Genomic DNA, 24,550 nt, shown 5'->3' on the forward strand with positions numbered 1-24,550 from the left:
AGGGGGAAAACAGGAGAATTATCAGAATTAAAATTATCTAAAGTGTAATAAAAGCACTGAGTCCAACAATAACATAGTATTCTTTAGGAGGAGGTAAGATATTCATCACTACATTACCTTATGTAACTAATCCTCTCAACAGCAATGTAGCCTGAAGCCTTCCTCTCACAACAGTTAAAAACAGTGCCTGTGCAGAAACTGGGCAGCTCAGAAGTGATACACACTTGTACTGAAATTATATTTTGCATGTGGATTAGCCAAGTCTCTCTCTCTTTGCTTTTGTTGGCTTATGCTAAATCCCATAGATTGTTACAGCGAAAAGGAATTTTGCACACACCCTATTGAAAACGTGAAGTAGCGCACCCATAGCCAGCATGTTTGGCTTCCTTGTGTGCTATTACCTACACTCAAAAAGAAAATATTATTATCTCCTAAAGATTTAAATTAGCAAGAAAAGAATTGTAAATGAATTAGTCACTTTTACTTACTTTCTAACAGTCAAATTCAACTCCTATTGGAGTACATAGCAAAATTCTCATTAACTTACATCGGACCAGGATTTGGCTCTAAATCTTTGGTTCTTTGGAGTGATCTGATGTCTAGATAAGATTTGCTCTCTTCACAAAATTGTGAATTTACTGAGACAAGATCTCTTAAAAAAGACCTATTGATTAAATGTATATTTGCAGGAATACAGTGCTTGTATATCCAATTCTCATATAATTTCCTTGGGTTTTTTTTAGCGTCATTAGAACAAACAATGGTGACAATAAAAAGTGACGTATATAATAACATAACTGCAGTCAGACAACAACAGCCTGTGTAAAATGATGCTGTGCTAGGAAGTATTTATGATTTAGAATTAGGTGCATGGATTTAATCCCAATCCCAAACTGGTTTTCCTGAAGGCTCTCAGCCGTAGACAACCATCATTAAGATTCACATATTGGGCTTGATGGTAGATTGAGGGAAAAATTGATCTGATTTAAAAAAAGTTCAGTTTTTCTTTAGTCATTGATGTAGTGCCTGTTGATTTTTAGAGGTAATTAATTCTTTATGAAAAAAATGGTAACTTTCTCCTCAGTTATAATTTTCTCTTTCATAACAAAGTAAATCAAAGATGATCAGGACACTGAGGGCTTGATCCAGTGCATAGCTGGTGTAGAGTGTTGTGCATATCAACACAAGGTAAAGAATAGTGTTTATATGGGAACCTGATGCTGCATTAATAAGAACACTGTGTGATGGCCTAATTTCTTTAGCTAAGCAGCCAGAACAGAGCAAAAAGAGAGAGAGGGGATGCATGCAGATGATCACCCTTAAGACCAGGATTCCTCAGAAACTTCCATGTTCTACCGACATCTACTCCTTGTTTGGCAGCGGATCTGACTAAGGTTCTTCTGCTCAGTGTAGAGGACTAACCCTAGCATTTGTCATTACTTGTTCCCATTTATAGTCTCTGTCCTTAAATACTGTTGAGTCAATACATGATGCTATACTGCAGATAGCCTCAGACATTTAGCGTATCAGCATTGATAGGCATTTAAAACTTGATAGAAATGTTGTGGTGCTACTTCTGATACTGTTCTTTTTAGGACTAGATTACACTGCTGGGAGGATACCCATATAAATAAAGCATAATTATGCCTATAAAAATATGCCCACACCCATAGTTTTGTATCTACTAGTTATATTGTATTGCATCTTATTGTGAATGTTCTTTGTGTTCAGCGTAAAACAGTATGCATTGAAATATTTGATTTTTAATTAAATAATGAAAACCATGCCCATAAAATACAGCAAATTATGCATTTTCCATAAACCATGCACAGTTTTTATTTAACATTTATTTTGTACTTTTGAAATGCATTTCATGTGTATTTGTCTTCTTCTTTATCTAGTGTTCATCTGTGTTTATTTCCTTGTGTTAATTTTTCCTTGAATTTTGTAAAGCATGATTTCTCATATTTTATTTTGTTTCTTTTAGGTTTTGTTTTGTTTCATAAGATCCCACTGGATGGGTAAATGAAATAAGGAAAAAAAATGAGAGAGGGGCTGTTGAGCTTGTTTGTTGAAGCTGCACGCTAGGGAGTGGACATTGTTCTTGTCCTGTGAATTGCCACATCCTTTGGACTTCTCTTTTAGACATGGGTTGTGTTTGGAGGATTCTAGACGTACACACAGCTCATTAGTTGTTTTGGAGACATCAGGGCAAAATCAGCCCTCAGGCTCCTGTAAAACTCAAGAAAGCCCAGAAATAAGCTATCAGATTCTTTTTTATTATCCTGGTTTTATTGTGGCTTCAAAATGACATTTAAATGAAATTTGGTTACATTGTTTTCTCTGTCAAATAGTTTTTCTGTTTGAACTTAACTGGAAAGATGTTAGTTTTTAGAAATAATATTTATTAAAGGTGAATTGCAAAGTTTTTTAATTTAAAAAATGAAAAAATCAGATGTTTAAGACCCAGATTTTACAAACACTTTTGCATGTGCTTATCTTTAAACTTGAATGTGCTTATCTTCAAACAAATCCCATTGAATTCAGTGGGATTGTTGATCTACTTAAAGTGAATTGGGGTCTAAAATCCTAAAGCAGTAAACACGTAGGTCTGATCCTGTAATCCTTATTTCTGTGAGTGGTCCCTTTGGCTTTATTGGGAAGATTCTGGTGAGCAAGAATGACATGAGTTAGGGTTTCAGGATCAGGCCTTAGTGCATGTAAGTTGATTCAGCAAAGCACGTCAGCAAGTACATAAGCGCATCCTTGTTCAGAATATCACTTAACTATGTGCTTAACTTTAGGCATGTGTTTGTGTCCTTTGCTGGACTGGGATGGTTTGAGCTGGAGATTAAAATGCAGACCTTTTGGTGTCAGTCCTGCAAACCAAATATACACAGATCATGTGCATAAGCATTTTCAGGATCAGGGCCTAGGCTTGAAACATAATTTTTGAAAGCCATTTCCGTTTCAAATACCTGCCAAATCCTGAGTTCAGTACTTGAGCTTTCCTATTCAGAAGGTGACATCAGGGTAAGAAAGAAGAAAAAAATCAATGAAAAATGTTTTTGAAATTAAAAAAAATGAGTTAAGAGGATTCCCAGAAAGAGGGACTAAGATGAACCTCTATAGAAATAAATGATTGTAAAGATTGGGTGTTTCCTTTTCTACACACCAAATGTGTGGGTTTTGAATGAATGAACAGTCACTTTGAATTCCTCATAGTCTGTTAGAAGTTGAGGACATGCTATATGCCATTTATGGTTTCTCTAGATAATAAATGTTGTTTGATTATTTATTTTAACATATGACATTTGGGGAGAAAAAAGAAGGGCTTCAGATTACTTTGTCTATTTGGATTTGCTTTTCTTTCTCTTTCCCTTTTCCGTTCACCCCATTTTTAATTTCTACTCTCTGTATTGTTTGTTGTTTGCTGTACTCTTTTTCATTGTCTAGCTTTCATCTATTTTACAATATTCTGTATTGTATCATTTGTTTTTACTTGTTTCTTTCCATATCTTCCCTTTGTTCTTTCTTTTCTTCATTGTGTATGATCCTTCCTTCACCTTTAAGTCTTTTTCCCAATCTCGTCCTCTTTCTCAGCCCAACTCTTTGACTGTCTTCTTACATTCCTTCCAATCTTTCGCACCCATCATTCACTTTTCCCTAGGCATCCACCCTGAAGGAGTCTGCCTCTGAGTCTGGGAACATGGCTCCATTTGTACTCATCTTGTCCCAAATAAGGAATTATTTCTTTCCCCTCTTCACTGATATGAGAAGTGGAGTTGCTGGGGTGTTTCCTTTCCTTCCCACAAGCCAAAAGGCTCCCAGCGAGGTGTCTTCTCCTGCTGCTCACCAGTGTAATGGATGGAGGTGGAGTTGGAATTCAGTGTATGTTGAAATTCCACGTCTTAGGTCAACCTACCCATGCTTTCCTTGAGCAGCAGCATTTGGGGGAGGGCAACAATTAGGGCTGTTCTTCACAGTCGGTCAGTTGGAGTGATATCAGCTCAACCTTTCTTTTGTTCCTGGAAATAAAATCAGAAAACATCGGCCTTCTCTTTTCCAAATGCATGAGGAAGTACTCTTTCAAATCAGATGTTTTGCAGATACCTATTCTCTTCTACCCTAGTGATCCTTTTAACTCATTTTTTAACTGACTTTTGCACTGACATCTTGTTTGCCCATGCACCTCCAACCTTATTTAAATTGCTTCTGATGTCACTGGGCCTGATTCTAATCTCTCAGACACTTGTGTAAATCAGGGGTAACTGAACTGAAGTTAATGGAATTACAAAAGGATGTGGTTTGCTGGACCAAATTCCAATCTCAATTACAATCATGAAAATTAATTGTGTTACAGTTTGTTAGTCTATGTTTACTCCTGTGTAAATGAGATCAGGATCTGACCCTTTCTATTTTGGCCAGGAAAAGTCTAAATGCCAAACTCAGAATTTGGCAGCTAAGTTAAGGAAAAGATGTTTTTGAAATATTTTTGGTTTGGAAATTTAGTACGTTCTGTTAATGATTTAGGATCTTACTTGACACCTGTTGTGATTTATTTTGTAACACTTTGCAATTCAACTTTAAGGAACAATAATAGGTTTGAATTTCAAATAGATCTACGAGTACTGGCATAATATTTTGGATTCTATGTAACCAAGACATTAACAAATCATAACTGATTTACGCACCAGGGATAGATATATATCTATAGATATAGATATATATCTAGCAATCAATCACTGTAAGATATCCTTATTGAGTATTTTGTACTATATCTTTTACATTAGCCACTAAATGCACTGTTACTTAATACAGATATTCACAGAGCCTTATGGATTACAGCAGGTGATTAGTTACTTTTTTTTTTTTTACAGTGACAATGTTTAAATAATGGAACTAGGCTACCTGTTGCTAAAATATTTTCTTTCCATTATGTGAACAGATTAGTCTCTTAAAGCTAAAGGGAGCTGAACTTTAAGCAGGGAGATTGCAATACACTCTAAATTGATATTTTTTCAGCTTGATTGTAAATGACATTGCCTGTCACTTTAGAGATTCTAATCTGCCCAGATGGTGTGGGTTTACAAAGGGCTCACCTAATTACAGAATTCCCGACTCTTTTAAATAAAGTGAGATTCAGACCAAGAATCAGGCAGGAGCCATTAAAATGGTAAAAGTCACTGAACATCCAGCATGTGATACTAAAAAGCTTTTATGTTATTTCACTAAGCAATAAAAAGTTCATGAAGCCTTTAAAGGGCAAGTTTAGAAGTTTGCCAGACCTGAAAGGAAATCAAAAATATATTTGTATTATTACACTAAAAGGGGTTGGTTTATGCTGTAATTTGTTTTAAAATGAGGATTAGTAGATGAAACAAATAAGAGCATTAAAAGGCCATATGGTGAAATCCTTCTGTTGGTGAGCAATTACTCACACAAATAGCTCAAGTGACTTCAATGGAAGTACTGCTCACCAGTGTAAACAAGGGGTTGCACAATCAGGTACTTCTAATAAATAAAAGTCTACTCCTGCTCCCACAGAAGTAAATGGGAATTTCGTGATAGGAGCACATCCCCATCATGGAAGGAAACGTCTCTAGGAAACCTATGAACCACATTTTAGCTAGAAACCATTCCACTTAATATATTTCCTGTATTTATTATTTCTAATTTGTTGTGGTTATTTGACCAGAATCTGGTCCTCTCTCCTGCCACAAATGGCCCCTAAAAACATTTCCCCAAGGATTACAAGGCTTTTTATGGGCACCTTCAGTTACAGGTATTGGGATGCAGTTTCTTTTGATTCTGATCCTAACATAAAGGTCCAGTGTTTAAAGGATCTTCCATGCAGCTGTCAGTTTTGTGCCTGCATTTAACTGCTGGCATGAATGCCAACATTTGGACATCTAACTCTGGTTTTCTGATGCAGTGAGGTAGAGATCCAAAAGCTACGAATTTAAGGCCTATAAATTGGAAGTGATTAAACAAAACCTCAGTTCTGATGTCTTTTTCATTGAAGTTCTTTTGTTGCATCTTTAATATTTGAGGTCATAGCAATCCTCTTCTGCAGATGTAGTGTTGGACAACCACAACTGATGTCCATGTTCATATCAGAGAATACTCAAAAGCTTATCTGAAGTAGAGGTGAATTACTTCTTGGTTTGGGGGCTGAAACAAAGCATTGGGGAAAAAAACAATTTCAGGCAGAACAAACTGTTTAATTCAATCAGAAACAAAATGTTTTGTTTCTAATTTTTTTTTACTCTTTTTGTTTTGTAAATACGTGTATCTCAATTTATAAAAGATGTTTCAAAATGAAAAGTTGAAACATTTCATTTTAAAAATATTGACAAAACTTTTTGGAAAATATTTTCAATTATTTTTTGGCCAAAACTATTTGTCGAATTTAACTCAAATGTGTGACTAGTTTGGATTAAACTGGATTTTTGACAAATAACTATTTATCTGAAAAATCCCACTCAACTCTAATCTGAAGCTTGTTCCAGTTTTTTGAGACTGCTTCATTCCCTCCTTCCCTACAACCCTCAAAGACTTCTCTGACTTCTCCCTGTCCTTTCAAGTCTTCGGTAGCCCCCGACTGTCCTTCCCTGTCATTCTCCAGAAAGCCCCATCTTCATCTTTCTTGCCCTCTGCCAGGTCCCTTTGCCTGGGTGTGCACACATTCTAAAGAGTTAGTCCCAGAGCACAGTAGCCATGAACGCCTTTCTGGAGGGCTTTGGCACACTGTGGGGATAGGTGCCCGCAAGTACAATGTATGCCCTAAATTGTGCAAGGTTTAGAATTAGTAGCAGCAGAAAGAGTTCTTGAATAGCTGGGCACATAATGTGATTTTTCAAAACGGAAAGTGGTCTGTTGCAGGGAGGCAACATTGTAGGGAACATGGAGAACACTGGTGTTATGTATGTCGTTACTTTGCTTCCACAAAAATATCCGGAACAAAACTTTCAAAAGTGGCCTCTGTCTCTGCTAGCACTTTAATACCCATAACCATTCTCTGCTCTGCAAACACAAATGGATTAGTTAGGTGGAAATAAGATGTTTTACTCTGTTTACTTACATAAGTGCTATTTTTAGGCCCATCTGTAGAAGATTAATTGAGGCCACTTTGCAGCTCTCCCCATAAGAATTTAAGGCTGACGTAATAACGGTAGTGGTGGAAATTAAAATGCACAACTAGAAACAGAACTAATTGCTTCTGTATTGTACAAAATAATTACAGTTGCATTAACAAGAACACGTCCTCAGCTGGTGTAAATGTGTGTTGCTCCATTGATTTTAATGGAATTAAATCTGACCCACTGAGTTCAGTGCAGAATAGGTATAGATCATTGCTTAAAGGTGCAGAGTCTCAGGGGGATTAGGGTTGATTGAAGAGGTCAGTCCTGAGTGTCAGCATTCTGATAACAGAAGGGGCTAGACGTAGTCTTAACTCCAGATAAAACTTTAAAAGGAAAATGAAGGCAAGAGTCTAGAGCTGCTACCATTTTCTTACATTTTATCTCCTATCCTGTTGCTAGGATTTAATTTAATCATAGAATAAACTGAATGGTGCTCACATCTGAACAAAAAAGCTGAGTTACTTTAGAGTTCAGACATGCTGAAAAATATAGAAGTACAAGAACTGCTGTGTAGGATTTCACATGTGCATATGGTGTGGGAGTTGCATGTACTGAACTATTGGTGGAAACTGGGTGAAATCCTGGCCCTATTGAGGTCAACTGAAGTTTCCCATTGACTTAAGTAGGGCTAGGATTTCACCCTCTGAGTTTGTCTGATTGTGCGCTCACTTAAACCAGTTTTGTACTATTGTAATGCCATTGATTTCACTGGATTTACTGCTAATTTACACCAGTGTGAGAGCAGAATCAGGCCCTCATGTCACAAATTAAGCATGAGAATAGAGGTTTAAGTAAATATGAAACTTCTCTCTCTGCTATTTAGAACCTTACACTGTTAGTCTTTTAAAAAACTTTTAGTTTCAGTATAGAAAACATAACCTCTCTGTATCCAAAGTCTGTTTTCTCATGTATCAAGGGAAATAATGCTCCAAATGATTATCAGCAATGAGGCCTCCTAACATACCTTTTAAAAATACATTTGCTGTAATCCATCAACATGTTGTGAATCTTAGATTTTCCACTTCAAACATATGTTTAAAGCTGATTTTATATTTCTTGTAAATAATTGACAATCATTGTTTTTATTTCAAATACTATATTAATAATGTGGACAGACTACATAAATGTGCTTGCTGGACTTATTTTTAACAGGCCAATAAAGTTTTATAATTCATTTTTTGTGTGTCTTGTACTTTCTATAAATACTTAGCATACACTTGGTATTTTACCAGTAATGTACAGTGTTTTAATGGAAAACATGTAATTCTATAGGGTATGTCCTCAGTTATCACATGGTACCAGATGTTATAAATCAGTACAGCCTATGGATGTGTTTGTTAATGATGGATTTAGCACAATGACTCAGAAATCCTTGTGACACATTCTTGTAGAATCATAGAATATCAGGGTGGGAAGGGACCTCAGGAGGTCATCTAGTCCAACCCCCTGCTCAAAGCAGGACCAGATGGATTTTTGCCCCAGATCCCTAAATGGCCCCCTCAAGGATTGAACTCACAACCCTGGGTTTAACAGGCCAATGCTCAAACCACTGAGCTATCCTTCCCCCTGATGTAGGGGGAGTCCTGTTTAAAATTAAAAAAAAGAAGAGTTGAAGGACTAGATTTACAAATATGGCTTACAAAATGTGTGTGCATATCATTTGTGAACACAAACACTTGTGTAGTCAGATCAGGTAATTGCGCATTGGCCTTGATCCTGCAAGAGAATGCTTTAGTTGGGCTTTGCATAGGCAGAGTGGTCTACCCAAATGGATCCCATTTCTGTATGGGTTTACAGGATCAGAGCTTATGTGCTTTATATTGACACAGCTGGTGTGTTCTATTTTGGAGACTCCATAGATAATATGGTCCTTTAAAATAGAGGTATAGAATGTTGACTACTTGGGTGCTGGGAGAAACCAAGCTGAATTTTTTTTTTTTATAACTTTGGAGGAAAAATCAATAATGTGGTTTGAAGATTTGAATGCCAGTGTTTCACTGAGCAACTATCTGGGTTTCTTGAAAGACCTATAGAGGTAGAAAAAACAAGTTAAGAATGTTGAAACAATTATGTCGTAACTCAAGCCCAAGTTTTGCTCTTTTTGCATAGGCATATCATATTTTCCCCTGGATTTCATTGCTGTAGTTGGAATTTGGCAGATTCAGATTTTGCATGATAAATTGCTGTTCATGTTTGTGAAATATACAGTCCCATATTTCCCTTCTGGAAGGACTGTAGATCCCTGAACATTTTACCAAATCAGCTTAATATGGCCATGGGGAATGACTAATTTTTCTTAAAGTTGGCATGGTGACTATGTCAAATAGCATATTTTACACAGATGCTTTTTCAGTACTCATGTAAAATGTGCTATTGGAGACAATGTAATGGAGCTTCATCATCCAAAAGAAAAGAGCCTGATGAAAAGCCCATTTATTTATTTTAAAAGGTTTATATATAACTATCTACTATTGTAATTCAAAGGGATATTGTCCATATTAGTTTAGGTCCAAAATATACAGTGGCTTTTTTTTTATATAAAAGGGGGTATCAGAGGGGTAATAAAATGTAATATGTATAGAAATGTTTTAATAAGTAAAAATGAGTGAAAAGTGTTTAGGGTTTTGCCATGCAATATTTTGCTGCAGGGCTGGTCCCAAACACAATGGAATTGTATCATCTAGGGTGAAGAATGAAAAAGTGAAACAGACAAGAAACAAAAGTGAAACTGATCATTTACACTGCCCAAGATGAGTGAAGAAAGTAAACAGGATAAGTAGTAAAAAGAGATTTAAACTTTTTCAGTTATTTAAAGTTTAATAATCCAAGATGGCAGTAAAAAGACAAGCAATGATTCCTTTTAAATATATATAAATTATATCTTAACAGTTATTTCTTTAAAAAAGGTTCTTATAAAGAAAAATTGTAAGAGAGGGGATTAGACACAAGCATAAACTGCACACATTTAAAAATTTTACCAGTACATGTTATATGTATAATTGCTTTGATAGTGCCGTTTAATTTCTTCATTTTGAACATAGTGCAAGAATAAAATGTCAAGTTCACAGATTTTTTTTGATTTAAATCCTTATTTTTTAATATAGGGAAGGAATGAAATATCACTGCCCATGTACAGTAACTGATGCTTTATTCCTACATTGTGTTAATAATCACAAGGATTAATAGTCTATAGCTAAAATACACACAGAGCAAATCTTGCAGTTCTGAGTTTGGCAGTATTTCATGTCATAGGACTACAGAATTGGGCCCAAAAAGTCAAAAAATTCTAATCTTAGATGTTCGGATTATTCTGATGAAAGCCCTTTTGAGGCAAACATTTGTTAATTGTTAAAGTAAATAAAATATACAGAAATTGCTAATGCAAATGTATTGGAACTGGGGTGCTGAAGCCGAGAAAACTGTTTGGAGTTATGATAGTAAAAAAATTAGTTTGCTTAAGGTTTACCATCCAAACTTTTAGCATCCACATTGTCAGAGAAACTCTTTAATGACAAGGAGATGGAATATTGATGATGTGCATAAACAGAGAGTAGAGTATTTACAAATTGTAATCCATCCCAAAATATAAAGCTGCATTTAAAAATCCTATAAGGACTGCAAGAAATGGTTAAAGACTTTGCTTCCTAAACTTCACAAAATACCTCAACAAACAAACAAAAAACAATGAAAAGCATATTTGAAACAGGAGAGGAAATGATTTTGCGTTAGATTTAATGACTGATCACAAGTTGATGCTGCCTTTGATACAAATAACTTACTGTGTTACCTGCAAAGTAACTGCATAAAATTAACTTGCTTCTTAAGCCGGTACCTCCCCTGTAACCCACTGCTCTACCTTATTTTGGTGATTCAGACCTTGTTCTCATAGCCCCAGTGATTTCATTGTGCCTGCATGCTTCATGATGGTAAACTTTACATACAATTCCAGTTATAAGGAACAACTTTAATCAGTACAGTCTTAGGTAAAACCTCAGATATTGTGCATTGCAGTAATGCAACCTCAAAATGGATAAGTTTGGCAAGATCTATCTCTGGAAGAATAGGTCACATCAGCTATCTCCATTCTTTCTTGCCAAATGAAGACAATACAAATCATTCATGGGAATTGCTTTTGTCTATGCATCCAGAAGCAGCAGAGGATTCAAGTATTATGCCTGAGTTGTGACCCTGAGTAACCAAAAAGCAGGCATACCCTTCTCTCAAGGGAGCGGATAAAATTTCCAGTATTTGTTCTGATGAAATAGAGATGTAGAGATAAGTATCATGATCCACACCTCAGGCCATATTTTCTCACTGACTCTCCTAATAGCCCATATTAAATATAAAGGATGAAAGAATAGAAATCTGTGAAACTCCTTGGGGACAGATGAGCAATTTCTCAGAAATACTCTGGAATGACTCAAGAAAGTAAGGAGTATAACTCCGTTCAAGAGGAGCTCCATCTACCCCTGCAAAGGTTAGCAGATTTATTAATACCGCCTCATTCTCCAGAGCACTGAGGCCAATGACAGATCTGTATGAATCAGCATGGAGACTTCATCCATTTCCGAGAGGAGGTCAGAACCCCTTGCTTACTTCAACTCTTCCTGCCCTTCTTCAGTAGCTAACAGAGTGAGTCATATCTGCACTTCCCTATAGGATTATGCGTAGCCAATATGCAGAGGAATGAAAGGGAGATTCACTCAGGTTCTCTTATACTAAACACCTAGCAACTGCTGAGAAAATTCCATGGAGAACACATACACATACATACTATGTTCTGTTCACACCTATATATTTTTATAAACACAATGTAAATTAGACTGAATTAATGGTTCTGAACTTCAAACCAGTTCATGTTGCCTGAAGTACAAGCGATAAAATAGAAACATGAAGGGAAAACTCTTAATTCTATTCTCTGATGGTCTGCACATATTGGCTTGTAACTGGGTATATCAACTGAGGACCAGTCCCCAGTGAAATCAGTGGAAGACTTCCATTGACTGCTGTGGGCTTTTGGACATGATTGCTCAATGTATTGAAAGATTTTCCAGTCAGGTGCACTATATATGAAGAGAAATCCCATTATATGGGCCTAATTTCTCTCTTGGATATATCTTTTGTTAAACCAGAAGTAACTTCACTGCAATCTATGGCGTTACATCTGTGATATAATTTAGAGGTGCAGTACTTGGATTATGCACTCCTTTGGGGCAGGGACAATCTTTTTGCTCTGTGTTTTTACAGGGCCTAGCAAATGAGATCCTGGTCTGTGACTGAGGCTCCTCACGCTAGTGCCATACAAATAATGAATAATACATCAGTGCAACCAACAGGACAATCAGACCTATGTCGACTAAATTAGTAAATTTGTCAGTCCTCGCTCTTTTTCTAACAGCCAGCCCTAAACTGAAAAAAATGTGAATGGCTGATCAGTGATCTCTACCTTGTATTTTGGAGGGAGGTAGAGGAGGATTTTCCTTTTTTTTCTTCTCTAATTTTTAATATGTTGGTCATAAGAAAAGTGAAGAAACCTACCAAGAAATGCAGACATCACTGATTAAAGGTCCTTTTGTGTAAAAGAATACTAATGAAAATCAGGTAAGTTCACATAGCTCTGCAGTAAGTTCCTAGATCATTTCCTGTATAGAATAACTTGGCAGTCATTTAATATATATTTCTTGAAGTGGAATATTCTCAGGCCAGTCTTCTTCTTGTGTACTAATGCAGTCATTGCTTCTCATATCAGCATGGGTTCCCCTTCGAAAGTTCCTATAGCCTCTTTGCAGGCAAAGAGTTCTCAATCATTTTATTAGGATGGCATAAAAATCAAATGTTTCTTTCTCTCGAGAGAAATGTTCATGTGTAATTGTATTTTTTCCCTTTGAAGGGATCCCAGCTTTCCATCCCTTATCTTCACATGTTGGTATGAATAAATCTGTATTCTTGCCATAAAAATGTAATGCTTTGAAATCATGGCTGAATTATTGCTTTGTATCAGGACTATGTATCCTTTTAACTTGAAGATGTTGAAATCAGCTCTCCCAGGAGACCCCATTTCCAAATATAGTGATTTTGGGTGATATGTGGTTTAGGGATATATAACTTTTCACGTCTGGCTTACAGATCTGAATTACATCCAGGATGGAAGTGACTGAAGCTCCTAGATATCTGATGGCTCTTTGCTAGCCTGTGTGATATTGTTTGGGTCATCAGTGATCTCAAGTGGACAGGTGTTCATGCCAGAAAAAGGCATCTTGTTGGGAGTCTGGCCAGAGAGGTCAGGGATTGTATAGGCATGGAGACTGAATTATCCTGTCATCCCTCTAACTACTAATGGTTTGAATGCCTCAGGGAGAGGTACTGTAGGAAGCTAGGTTGCATAAGAGAAGCTCAGAAAAACTTGTAAAACTTTTCCTTTTTGGGACACATGGGTCTGTCTGTGGCATGATTTCAAGAAAAATTAGGCTTCTGTAAGGCATATTTGCTCAATTGAGGTTTTAAATATAATTTTGCCCCATGATATCCACAGTAAGGAACACCCTATGCATGTTGCAGGCCCTTTTGCAAAGAGTCTGGTCAGATCCCTGTCTGGCTTATTTAGTGACCTCAGTGCCATGGCTCAGTCTCCTGGCTGTGTCAAGCAACATTTCATAAAATAAGCCAATGGAATTTATTGGTCTATGTTTTTGTCATCAGAGTTATTGACACAAAAGGATTGTGTCTGCCTGTGTGGTCCTGACTGCAGTCTGATCCTTGTCCGGCTCACTAAGAGCATGCCTATGCTGCAGTGAAGCACTTGTGGCTGGCCTGCATCAGCTGATTTGGGTTCATGGGTTTGGGCTGTGGGGATGCAAAATTGCAGTGTAGACATATGGGCTTGGGCTAGACCCTGGAGACCCTGTTATGGGAGAGAATCCCAGAGCCTGGGCTCCATCCCAAGCCTAAGCATCTATGCTGCAATTTTATAGCCCAGTAGCCCGAGCCCTGCTAGCCTGAATCAGCTGATGTGGGCCTGTTGTGGGTGTTTTATTGCAGTGTAGATGTACCCTTAATTTCCTCTGCCTCCAGGCTCTGGTGAGGGATGTCTGTGCAGTATCAGTGAGTGTCCCCTCCTGTATAAAATATATCCACTTTCACTTACTGATCTGAAATTTTGTCACATCACCTTTTACACAGAGCAGTTGTACATGCAGCCGCACAGCCTGTCTCCACTTCCTTGCACTTTGTCATCATTTACACCTGTGCTAAGTGACTGTAAAATTGAACACAAAGGGGATGCTAACAAAAATTAAGCAAATTAATTTTAAATTGAAGTTTGTGTTTCATTCAGACTGGAAATAAAGTGTAAATGCTAAGAGTGGTTAGCCTTTGGAACAATTTATCAAGATACGTGGTGGATTTGCTATTACTCACAATTTTTAAGTCAAGATTGGATATTTTTCTAAAAGATCTGTTCCAGGAATTATTTTGGGAAAGTTCTGTGGCATGTGTTATGCACGAGAGCAGACTAAATGGTCACAAGGGTACTTTCTGGCCTTAGAATCTGTTAATCTATTTTTGCAGTGTTCACTCAATACTAGTCAAAACCTTTACAACGTTATATTTTAATTTTAATTTAATTTTAGTTTGATTTTTTTGCTGCATAAAAAATCATTTAGAGAATTTTTCCAGTTCATTTGTAAAATAGTGATTTATGTACATTTTAAAATGTGTTTATTAAATTAAAGGACCTAGTTAACCAGTTCCTTTCTGGGCTGTTAGATGACGAGTTTATTGATTATTACTATGCAAGTTAATGTGGTTAAGACAAATACTGTTTTTAATACATATTATGAAAAACTATTACTGGATATGAACAGTAATTAATTTTTTTACAATAATTGCTGTTTCAGAAAAAGCCAAAATGGCATAACTTGCAACATAAAATATCAAAAATTTGCTTCAATCCTATTCTTGAAATGAAGTTTTGCTTTATTTATAGGAACATAAAGTAGCATCTGAAATGGGTTCTGTTTTGCTATCCTCCTAACAATGTTGATAGATCTGTTAACCTCTCTATCTTCATTCTCCTATATGACAATTTTCAGCCCAGGAGTGAATTTTTGCAACCAATTTGCGAACTTCTGGAAAAATTCTTGGGCCAGATCTTCAGCTGGTGTAAACTGACATAGCTCCATTGACTTTAGTCAGGTTGCAAAAATATACAGAAGTTGAGAATATGGCCCCGGTATGTGAAGAGTTTTGTGGGCAGGGCTCCCGTGGTCTAAATCTGACCCCTGCTTCCCGTAGAAAACTTACAGGAAGGAAAAACCATCCACGAATTAGCACTTGTGGAGTTCTTGATGCATTCTTGGAAACAATGCAGGATTAGTGACAGCATGGAATGGCGCAGTGGGAGCAACCTCCAAAACCTAGAGTACGTGAGGAGTCATGGGGAAGGCAGTGTTACCACCCTTTCGAACCTGGCACATCCCCAGGGATAATTGGCTCTTCTTTGTTAGTTGCTGGATTCCATTCCCTCAGGAAGGAGCCTAAAGAAGCCTTGATGCTATTGCTGCTTCCTGCCAGACCACCACCACCTCCTCAGTCTGTGTGTGCAGGCTCAGAGCCTTATTTAAAACTTTCTGAAGGAGCACGTGCCAAGGCATGCTCCCAGCACTGCAGAGGCATGGGTTTCAGAGAGGGTGCAGCATGTTGCATGGTCTCTATTTAACCTCCATCTTTCTGGTGTCGTGAGCTTCATTTTCACCCCTCTTCACTCATTCTGTTCCCGTGTGCCTTGGAGTGGAGAGGTGAGTAGAACCTAATTGACCTGAGGGCACAACATGCCTGAGAATTCACAGACAAGTGAAAAATACCCCCCCAAGTAAAGGCCTGTTCTACAGTCCCTGCATGTGCGTAACGCCCACTGGAGCCCATGGCAACTGTGTGAATGAAAGAGCAGTGAAGGATAGATGACACAGATTATACATCACTGGTGCTATGCGCCAAGTCATGTAGTCTTTAATCTCCACTCTGGCAAAACTCCCAATGAAGTGGATGGAAGTGTTGCCTGGGCATGAAGAAAGTAGGAATTTCAGGTTTTAATCCTATAGTAATGTCTCAGCAAGAAAGAAGGATGGATTTTATAGATTTTTTCAGTTAAACATTATGTAGATGTGAAACTGACGCTATTTATAACTGTGATATAAAATATCTGTAATTACCTTTTTGTCATTGTATCTTGGGAATAATATAGATCCATTATTTTAACCCATTTCTAATGTAATTAATGTACAATCATATATTTGAGATGTTCCCTTTCCATGGCAGAACTGACCAGCACAACAACATAAAACTTCATTTATGCATGGAGGTGGGGATGTGATCGTTGGCTGGAGGAGACACAGTTGCACTAGCTTTCATCAAGCTATCATGCAGAAACAGTAGTGTAGCTGTGGTACCACGGGCAGCAGCTCAGACTAGCCACCAAAGTATGTACCCACAGGGTCCAGGAGGGTTTGTACTTGGGTCTGCTAGTCTTTCCTGCCACTGCCCATGGTGCCATGGCTATGCTACTGTTGTTAGTGCTCTAGCTCACTGACAGCTAGTAGGAGTATGTCTTCTCAAGCTGGGAATCACCCCCCACAGATCCAGTCATGCACATACACAGTATTCGCATTTCCATGTGAATTTGGTCTATTTGATTAATCTGTTTCTAAGTAGCAGCAGTGATCAGACCTTTGATAGAAGAGGCAGTGATAGAATACTTTAATAGATACAATTCCATTAATGGATATTACAATTATTTAATATTTATATTGCATCAGCACAAGAGGCCTCACTCAGGATCATGACCTATTGTGCTAGGTGCTGTGCAAGATGACAGGAAGAGATGGTCCTGCCCCAAAGAGCTTACAATCTAAGAAGCAACTTGAGAGAGACAGAGAAGAGGAGGGATGCTGGACGAAGTTGGGGAGAAGTTGATATTGGCAGTTGATCAGGGAGGGAGCTGTGCAGCTGTTTAGAAAGAAAGAGGACATTTTCAGAGCAGAGAGAATCAAGTGGGAGAAGTTGGCATAGCCATGGGACTCTTGCCAAAGGCATTGAGCAGCATGGGAGTAATTGTAAAAGTATTTCACACAACATTTTGAGAAACAAAAAATTGTTCCATTTTGAGCCCTGTAAAATGGAAACAATGACATTCCAAAATGTTTCAGGAAATTCTTTCTGTTTTCTGACCAGATCTAGTTAAAAATCAGAGGCCATTGGAATCTTGACGATGGTACGGCTGCCATCATACTGGTACATCTGGGCAGCTGGCTGTAGCACTAGTGAGATTTTTTGGAAGTGAGGAGATATGTGGGTCTCAGCGGAGCTGAAAGATGGTGTGGTTGGGGAGCAGTTGGCTCCAAACAGCAACAGCGAGGGTGAAGTAGATCACGATTATGGCTTGACCCTTTGAACTTATCATGCAGTGTTTTGGCTCACAGCACTGGCCCAGCCCACGGAAATAGGCTGAAGTTAAGTGAAAATGAAGGGACAAAGCAAATGCTACTTATGTTCTCAAATCAGCTAGAATAATTTTTAGATCTGCATTTGCAGAGCATTTTCAGGGTGTGATGACTCCACTGTAAGTGAGCACTGTGCTTGTGGAAACAAGAAATATGACTCTTTGAGCCAATCCCACTTTTTTTATCCTGGGGCATATAAGGTGGAATACTTGCCCAAACATTGTAGACCAAAAAACATTACAATTCTTTTTTTAAACAGAGACCAAAAATATCTATGGGGGCATGATCTAAATGTCATACTGAAGCAAGTGTTATTTATTTTTCTGTTCAGTTTCTTCCAAAATCACAGCAGCACCAGCTGCTGGTGTGAGTTTTGAGTATTGGAGGGTAATGATGATACAGGTTACCCGCAGGACAATGGCGAAGTGATTCTCATGGCTATCTTGTGACGCTCTGCAACCATTCAGGATTTCTGTACACAAAAAAAGTTTTCAGAATTGAGGTTGTTGCAGACTGACAAAAATTTCTATGCAGGGAACTCATCACTGGTATAGAAAAGAAATCTATAGCTTCTGAGTATTCTAGGGCTGACACTTGTACAGGAAGCCACTGAAATGGCTACTGCAACAGACACAGGGACCAGTTTCACGGCTGCTAAGTAATTTAACATAAACTAGGACAAAATAATATCATTTATTGCTGCTTTATCTCTTTTAGTGGGGAGGTATTTAATTAATAAATCATGTGCTCATTGTAAATAATGCTAATATGAACTGGTTTATTAGTATGGCTTAATTTGTGACATTTGATACGAGACCTCCAGCACACTCAGGTTTCATCAGAAATCTTAAATAAAATAAGCACACACAACTATGAACTAATGAGGTCTCCAGTGCTGTGTAATACATTTTATTTACATTAAAAGAATCAGGCTCCAGTTATTAGTGACTTTGCTTATGCTGGCCTTCGTAGCCTCTGGAAACGGAGGTGCTGATCCTCCTCTCTCTTCACCAGAGCATACCAGTAGTGGCTCTGTTGGACGTAGTGCAAGTACATCTGTGAACAGGGGTGGCTCCAGGCACTAGCACTCAAGCGTGTGCCTGGGGCGGCAAGCCACGAGGAACACTCTGCCGGTCGCCGTGAGGGCGGCAGGCAGGTTGCCTTCGGCGGCATGCCTGTGGAGGGTCTGCTGGTCCCGCGGCTTCGGCGGACCTCCCGAAGGCTGCCGCTGAATCTGCGAGACCGAGGACCACCCGCAGGCAAGCCGCCGAAGGCAGCCTGCTGATGTGCTTGGGGCGGCAAAATATCTAGAGCTGCCCTATCTGTGAATAACTATTGGAAGTGATAGGAAAATCAGGTTGGAGTATGCTAACTTGACCACACTCCAGTGGTCTCTGTCTCAGTATAAAATATAAAATAACTAAAGGTAGCTACTCTTTGTTAGGTCTTTTAAAGAAAAATCTGACGGTAAATCTGACATCTATTATTTTAGTTGCTGATTTCAGAAAACAGTTTAGAAAGCCTGCTTATAAGTGGCTGGGGAGCTAGCAAACAGGAACAGCTAATTGGGGTTTTGCAAGGGAATTTAGAGATGGAGTGTGAGAGCCAGATACATCTAATAAACATTATCTAAACTTAGGCCAAAACTCCTACCCCAAGAAAAACAAACAAACCACACATAAAGAACAAACAAACAAAAAACTCTGCAAGAGTGAAAATATTGGTGGCAGAATTCCAGCAGCAGAGTGGGTCTTTCCAGTTGATTGCACTGAGTGCAACATGGGTGATTATCTGCCTTGTGCTCAGGTGGCATAAGTGTGTGTTCAATGCACGCAGCTCATGGCCCTCAGAAACTGAGTATGGGCTCTTGAGACCAGGATGGCTGAACTGGAGGAGCTAAAGGAGACAGAGAGGTACATAGACAAGACTTTCTGGGACACAAAAGAGCAATCCCAACCCCAGAATGACAGCCTCTATGCTGTTGAGTCTCAAGAAGGAGAACATCAAGCTGGAGCTGAGGGACCCATAGTTGGGACCCTCCTTCCAGGTTATGTCACAGTCTCACACTGTCACACTGAGGATACCCCTGTGCGGGAGAGAACACCAATTACTGGGAAGAGACATAATAGGGGATTTGATTATTAAAATATAGGCAGTTGGTTTTATGATGATCGGATGAACCACATGGTGAATCGTCTGCTGGATGTGAAGGTTGTGGACCTCTCAAGACATCTAGACAGACTTATGTGCAATGCTGAGGAGGATGTGGTAGTCATCATACATGTAGGTACCAGTGACATAAGGAAAGGTAGGAGAGATGTCTGGAGGCTAGGACAGAGATTAAAGTCCAGAATTCTCTGAACTGCTTCCGGTTCCATGCACACGACCAGTTAGTAGGCAGAAATGCCTAAACCAAAATAGAACCAGATTTCTGGCACGTAAAATTAAAAAGGTCGTAGAGGGGTTTTTAGACTAAGGGCTAAGGGAACAGGTGTGGAGGAGCACATGGTTCAGACAGACACGTCTGTTAGGGGAGAATTTATTGAAAAGGGTATTCTATATCCTAGTAAACAGGAGAGAATAGAAGTTGATAAAGTACAGGTAGGAACTGAAGAGAGGAAGTCTAAAAAAAGTAATATTCCAATTCAATTATATTACATGAAGGCAGACAACTAAATATTAAGAAATTTTATAAGTGCTTGTATACAAATGCAAGAAGTCTAAGTACTAAGGTATGTGAACTTGAGTGCCTGGTATTAAATTAGATTATTGATAAAATAGGCATCACAAACTTAATGGAACAATGATAATCAATAGGACACCATAATATAAGGATACGAAATATATAGGAATAACAGAGTAGGTTGCACTATTGAGGGAGTGGCACTACATGTGAAAGAAGCATAGTGTCAAATATTGTGAAGATTTTAAATGAATCAAACAATACCATAGAATCTCAATTGATAGAAATGCCATGCTAGAATGATAAGGCAAGTCTATACTACAAAATTAAGTTGACCTAAGTTACATTGATGTACAGACACTGCAGGAATTAAATCGCCTTTGCATGTCCACACTATGCTTCTTGTGTTGGTGGTGCACATCCTCACCAGATGACTTGCACCGATTTAACTGTCAGTGGGGGGCATTGTGGGATGGTTTCTGAAAGGCAGAAACAGTCAATGTAAGCAACACAGGGTCTACACTGACACTGTGTTGACCTAACTACGTCGACTTAAGTGCTACACCTCTCACAGAGGTGAAGTTAAGTCGATGTAGTGGGCGACTTACATCGGTGGGAGCTACATGTTAGTGTAGATGGTTACAGAGTTAGGTCAATGTAAGCTGCCTTACATCAACCTAATTCTGTAGTATAGACCAGAGCTAAGATATAGCAGTAGGAATATACTACCAACCATCTGATCAGGACTGTAAAATGCTCTGGGAGATTAGAAAGGTTACAAAAACAGAAATGTAATGATAATGGGGGATTTCAAGTGTCTCCCTGTTGACTGGTAATGTGTCACCTCAGGACGAGATGCAGAGATAACATAAGAGCAGGTTGGACAAACACCTGTCAGGCATGGTCTAGATAATACTTACCCCTGACTTGAGTACAGGGGACTGGAATAGATGACGTCTTGAGGTCCCTTCCAGTTCTATGATTCTATGATTTCTAGACACCATTAACGACTGTTTCTTGGAGCAGCTAGTCCTGGAACCCATAAGTGGAGAGGCACTTCTTGAGTTAGTCCGAAGTGGCACGCAGGATCTGGTCCAAGAGGTGAAAAAAGCTAAATCGATAATAGTCATTATTATTATTATTATTGTTATTATTATGTAGATTATTATTATTATAATCACTCAATAATAGTGGTCTCCCTGTAGGGGAGAAAATACCAAAGAAACCCACCTCAGTAGTATATAAATGTAAAAAGGGAAACTACACAAAAATGAGGAGGCTAATTAAACAGAAATTAAAACGAACAGTCACAAGAGTGAAATGCCTGCAAGCTGCATAGAAACATTGAAAAAACACCATAATTGAGGCTCAAACTGTATGTATATCCTAAGCATAAACAAACAAAAAACCAGAAAGAGGACCAAAAAAAAATGCCACCATAGCTAAACAATAGCTTAAAAGAGGCCGTTAGGTGCAAAATACATCCTTTAAAAATTGGAAATCAAATCCTAGTGAGGAAAATAGGAAGAAGCATAAACTCTGGCAAGTCAAATGTAAAAGTATAATTAGACAGACCAAAAAAGAATTTGAAGAGCAACTAGCAAATGACACAAAAACGGACAGCAAACATTGGAAGCAGGAAGACTGCCAAACAATCAGTGGGGCCACTGGACGATCAAGATGCTAAAGGAACACTCAAGAAAGACAAGGCCATTGAGGAGACGCTAAATGAATTCTTTACATTGGTTTTCACTGCAGAGGACGTGAGGGAGATTCTCATAGCTGAGCCATTCTTCTCAGATGACAAATCTGAGGAACTGTCCTAGATTGAGGTGTCAGTATAGAAGATTTTGGAATAAATTGATAAATTAAACAGTAATAAGTCACCAGGAACAGACTCTATTAACCCAAGAGCTCTGAAGGAACTCAAATATGAAATTGCAGAATTCCTAACAGTGGTATGTAACCGATCACTTAAATAAGCCTCTGTAACAGGTGACTGGAGGATATCTAATGTAATGCTGTTTTTTTTAAAAGGCTCAAGAGGCAAACCTGGTAGTTATAGTCTGGTAAGCCTAACTTTAGTACCAGGCTAATTGGTGAGACTATACTAAAGAACAGAATTGTCAGATACATAGATGAACACAATATGTTGGGGAAGAATGTGGAGAAGGTGAATAAGGAAGTGTTATTTATCTCTTCACATAACACAAATCAAGGCTCACCCAGTGAAATTAATAGGCAGTGGGTTTAAAACAAACATAAGGAAGCACTTCTTCACACAATGCACAGTCTACCTGTGGAACTTATTGCCAGAGGATGTTGTGAAGGCCAAAACAGATAGCCATTAAAAAGAATTAGGTAAATTCATGGCTATTATCTAAGATGGTCAGGGATACAGCACCATGCTCTGGGTGTCCATAAACCTCTGACTGTCAGCATCTAGAACTGGACAACAGGGGACGGATCCCTTGATGAATTGCCCTGTTTTATTCGCTCCCTCTGAAGTATCTGACACCAGCCACCGTTGGAAGACCACTGGTCTTACCCATATGGCCATTCTTATTTCTTATCCCTTTTCAGAAAGGGCACTGACCAACATGCTTAAAATCAAGCACTGTGCTTACATGATTTCCTGATTAGGGCCTTAAAGATTTAGTCTGGGACTCTCAAAACTGGGTGCCTAATGTTAGGATCTTAAACCCATATTTAGGCACCTAAATAAGTGGCCTGATTTTCAAATGTGCTGATCACCCAGCAGCTTCCATCTCGTGTACCATCCAGAAGACCAAAAATTATTTTCCAACGTTTATTCAGTAGCTAATTTCAAATAAAGAATAATTCTGAGAGAATCACAGAAAATTCACAGGTAGGAAAAGAAGTGAAATGCATTGAATAAATTGCTCACTCAGCTCTGCTTATTATCCTGAATGAGCTGCTTTGAGTCCATTAATATATAGCTGATATAAGGAGCACCAGGAAGTCTTTTTTCTGTGGTTTTCATATCCAAGTAAACTGTGCAGTTAGACAGTTCTAGCATAAAATATTGTACAGGACTATTTGCACCTACTTAGCCAAACTCTGCTCTACTTGTTCCAATGCAGTACACTGAAGACTGATGCTGCAGCATTTCAGCATGAGCTGAAGCCAGCAATTATTTAAACTGTCATGAGAAATGCTGGTCTTTTGAGATTTCCAAACCAAAGAGATTCTGATAGGCTTTGGAAAAGTCTTCAAAATTCAGGCTGGTTTCAATAAACGGAACCTTTGAACATTTTTAGATTTGTCTATCACTATTGATTTGGCTAATAATTAGCTATTTCATTGCCAGCAAGTGTAAGAGTTAGATCTGTTTTCACAAGCCAGTTTCAAGAGCAGGGAATGCCCAGGGGACTGGTTGGCTCAGGAGATAGAGGATTTTTTCACTTAGAGGCTTCTGGTTGGAATTCAGTCCACATTCCTTCTAGCTGGAAGTCATTCCAGCTCTGGTAACTAATTGTTTAGCTCACCTGTGCAAAATAAGTTGATGGTTTCAGAGCTGAATAAATAGTAGTAACATATTTTTGCAAATATTAGTTTGAATTTGAACATGAAATTTCATTTGACTGTGGTTTGGAGCCATTTCCTTTTTGCATTCTGTGAATATTTGAATAGCTGAACTTTGCTAATGTGAATACTTATAGAAAAATGCATGTGAAGCTCCCACTCTTGAATGTTTGCTGAAAGCAAATGTTGAGTGTCACAAAACAGGAAAAAATGACATGTGGCTTGTGTAACTAACAAATTTCCAGGGACTGTTCAAAAGCTATCAATATAATGGAGGTGGGGAGGTGGGAGGGAGTTGGGAATAATTTTCTATAAAGACTACATTTGAAAAAGCCAGTCTTGTTGCAGATATTTTACAAGCGGGAAAAGAGACAACATTTGATTAAGAAATGGTGCATTATGAATAATTAGACTGTGGCTGGGACATTGAGGTACAAAGCTACATTCTGAGTAACTGGGTGAATCTTTTTCATGTTGTCACAACTGTGCACCAAATCCTAGTGGTGCTCATGTACACATGGAGAAAAAAAAAATCCCAACATCCATTGTTTTAAATGAGGAACAGAGAGAGGGACACATCAATTTGAAGAATACTCAGCTAGACACCGTGTGGTGGGGAGAGGAAAAGTGAAAGGCAGTAGAAAAAAATGACAGTTTTAAATTGCCTGCACATCACAAAC

The 24,550-nt window shown here is 38.4% G+C and overlaps 1 protein-coding gene across 4 annotated transcripts in view; it reads left to right on the forward strand.

Moving 5' to 3' along the window:
* NTRK2 (neurotrophic receptor tyrosine kinase 2) overlaps positions 1–24,550 on the forward strand; it is a 271,563-nt gene that overhangs the window by 112,269 nt on the left and 134,744 nt on the right. Inside the window, exon 12 of one of the 4 annotated variants that reach the window (XM_030566650.1) lies at positions 1,988–8,319. The exons of the other annotated variants lie outside the window; for them this stretch is intronic. Coding sequence (XP_030422510.1) covers positions 1,988–2,025 — 38 coding nt within the window. The 3' untranslated portion in view covers positions 2,026–8,319. Of the gene's footprint in view, positions 1–1,987; positions 8,320–24,550 lie in introns of those variants that run through there. 4 annotated transcript variants of the gene reach the window in all.

This window comes from Gopherus evgoodei, chromosome 6 (genome assembly GCF_007399415.2).
Source record: "Gopherus evgoodei ecotype Sinaloan lineage chromosome 6, rGopEvg1_v1.p, whole genome shotgun sequence".
NCBI lineage: Eukaryota > Metazoa > Chordata > Testudines > Testudinidae > Gopherus > Gopherus evgoodei.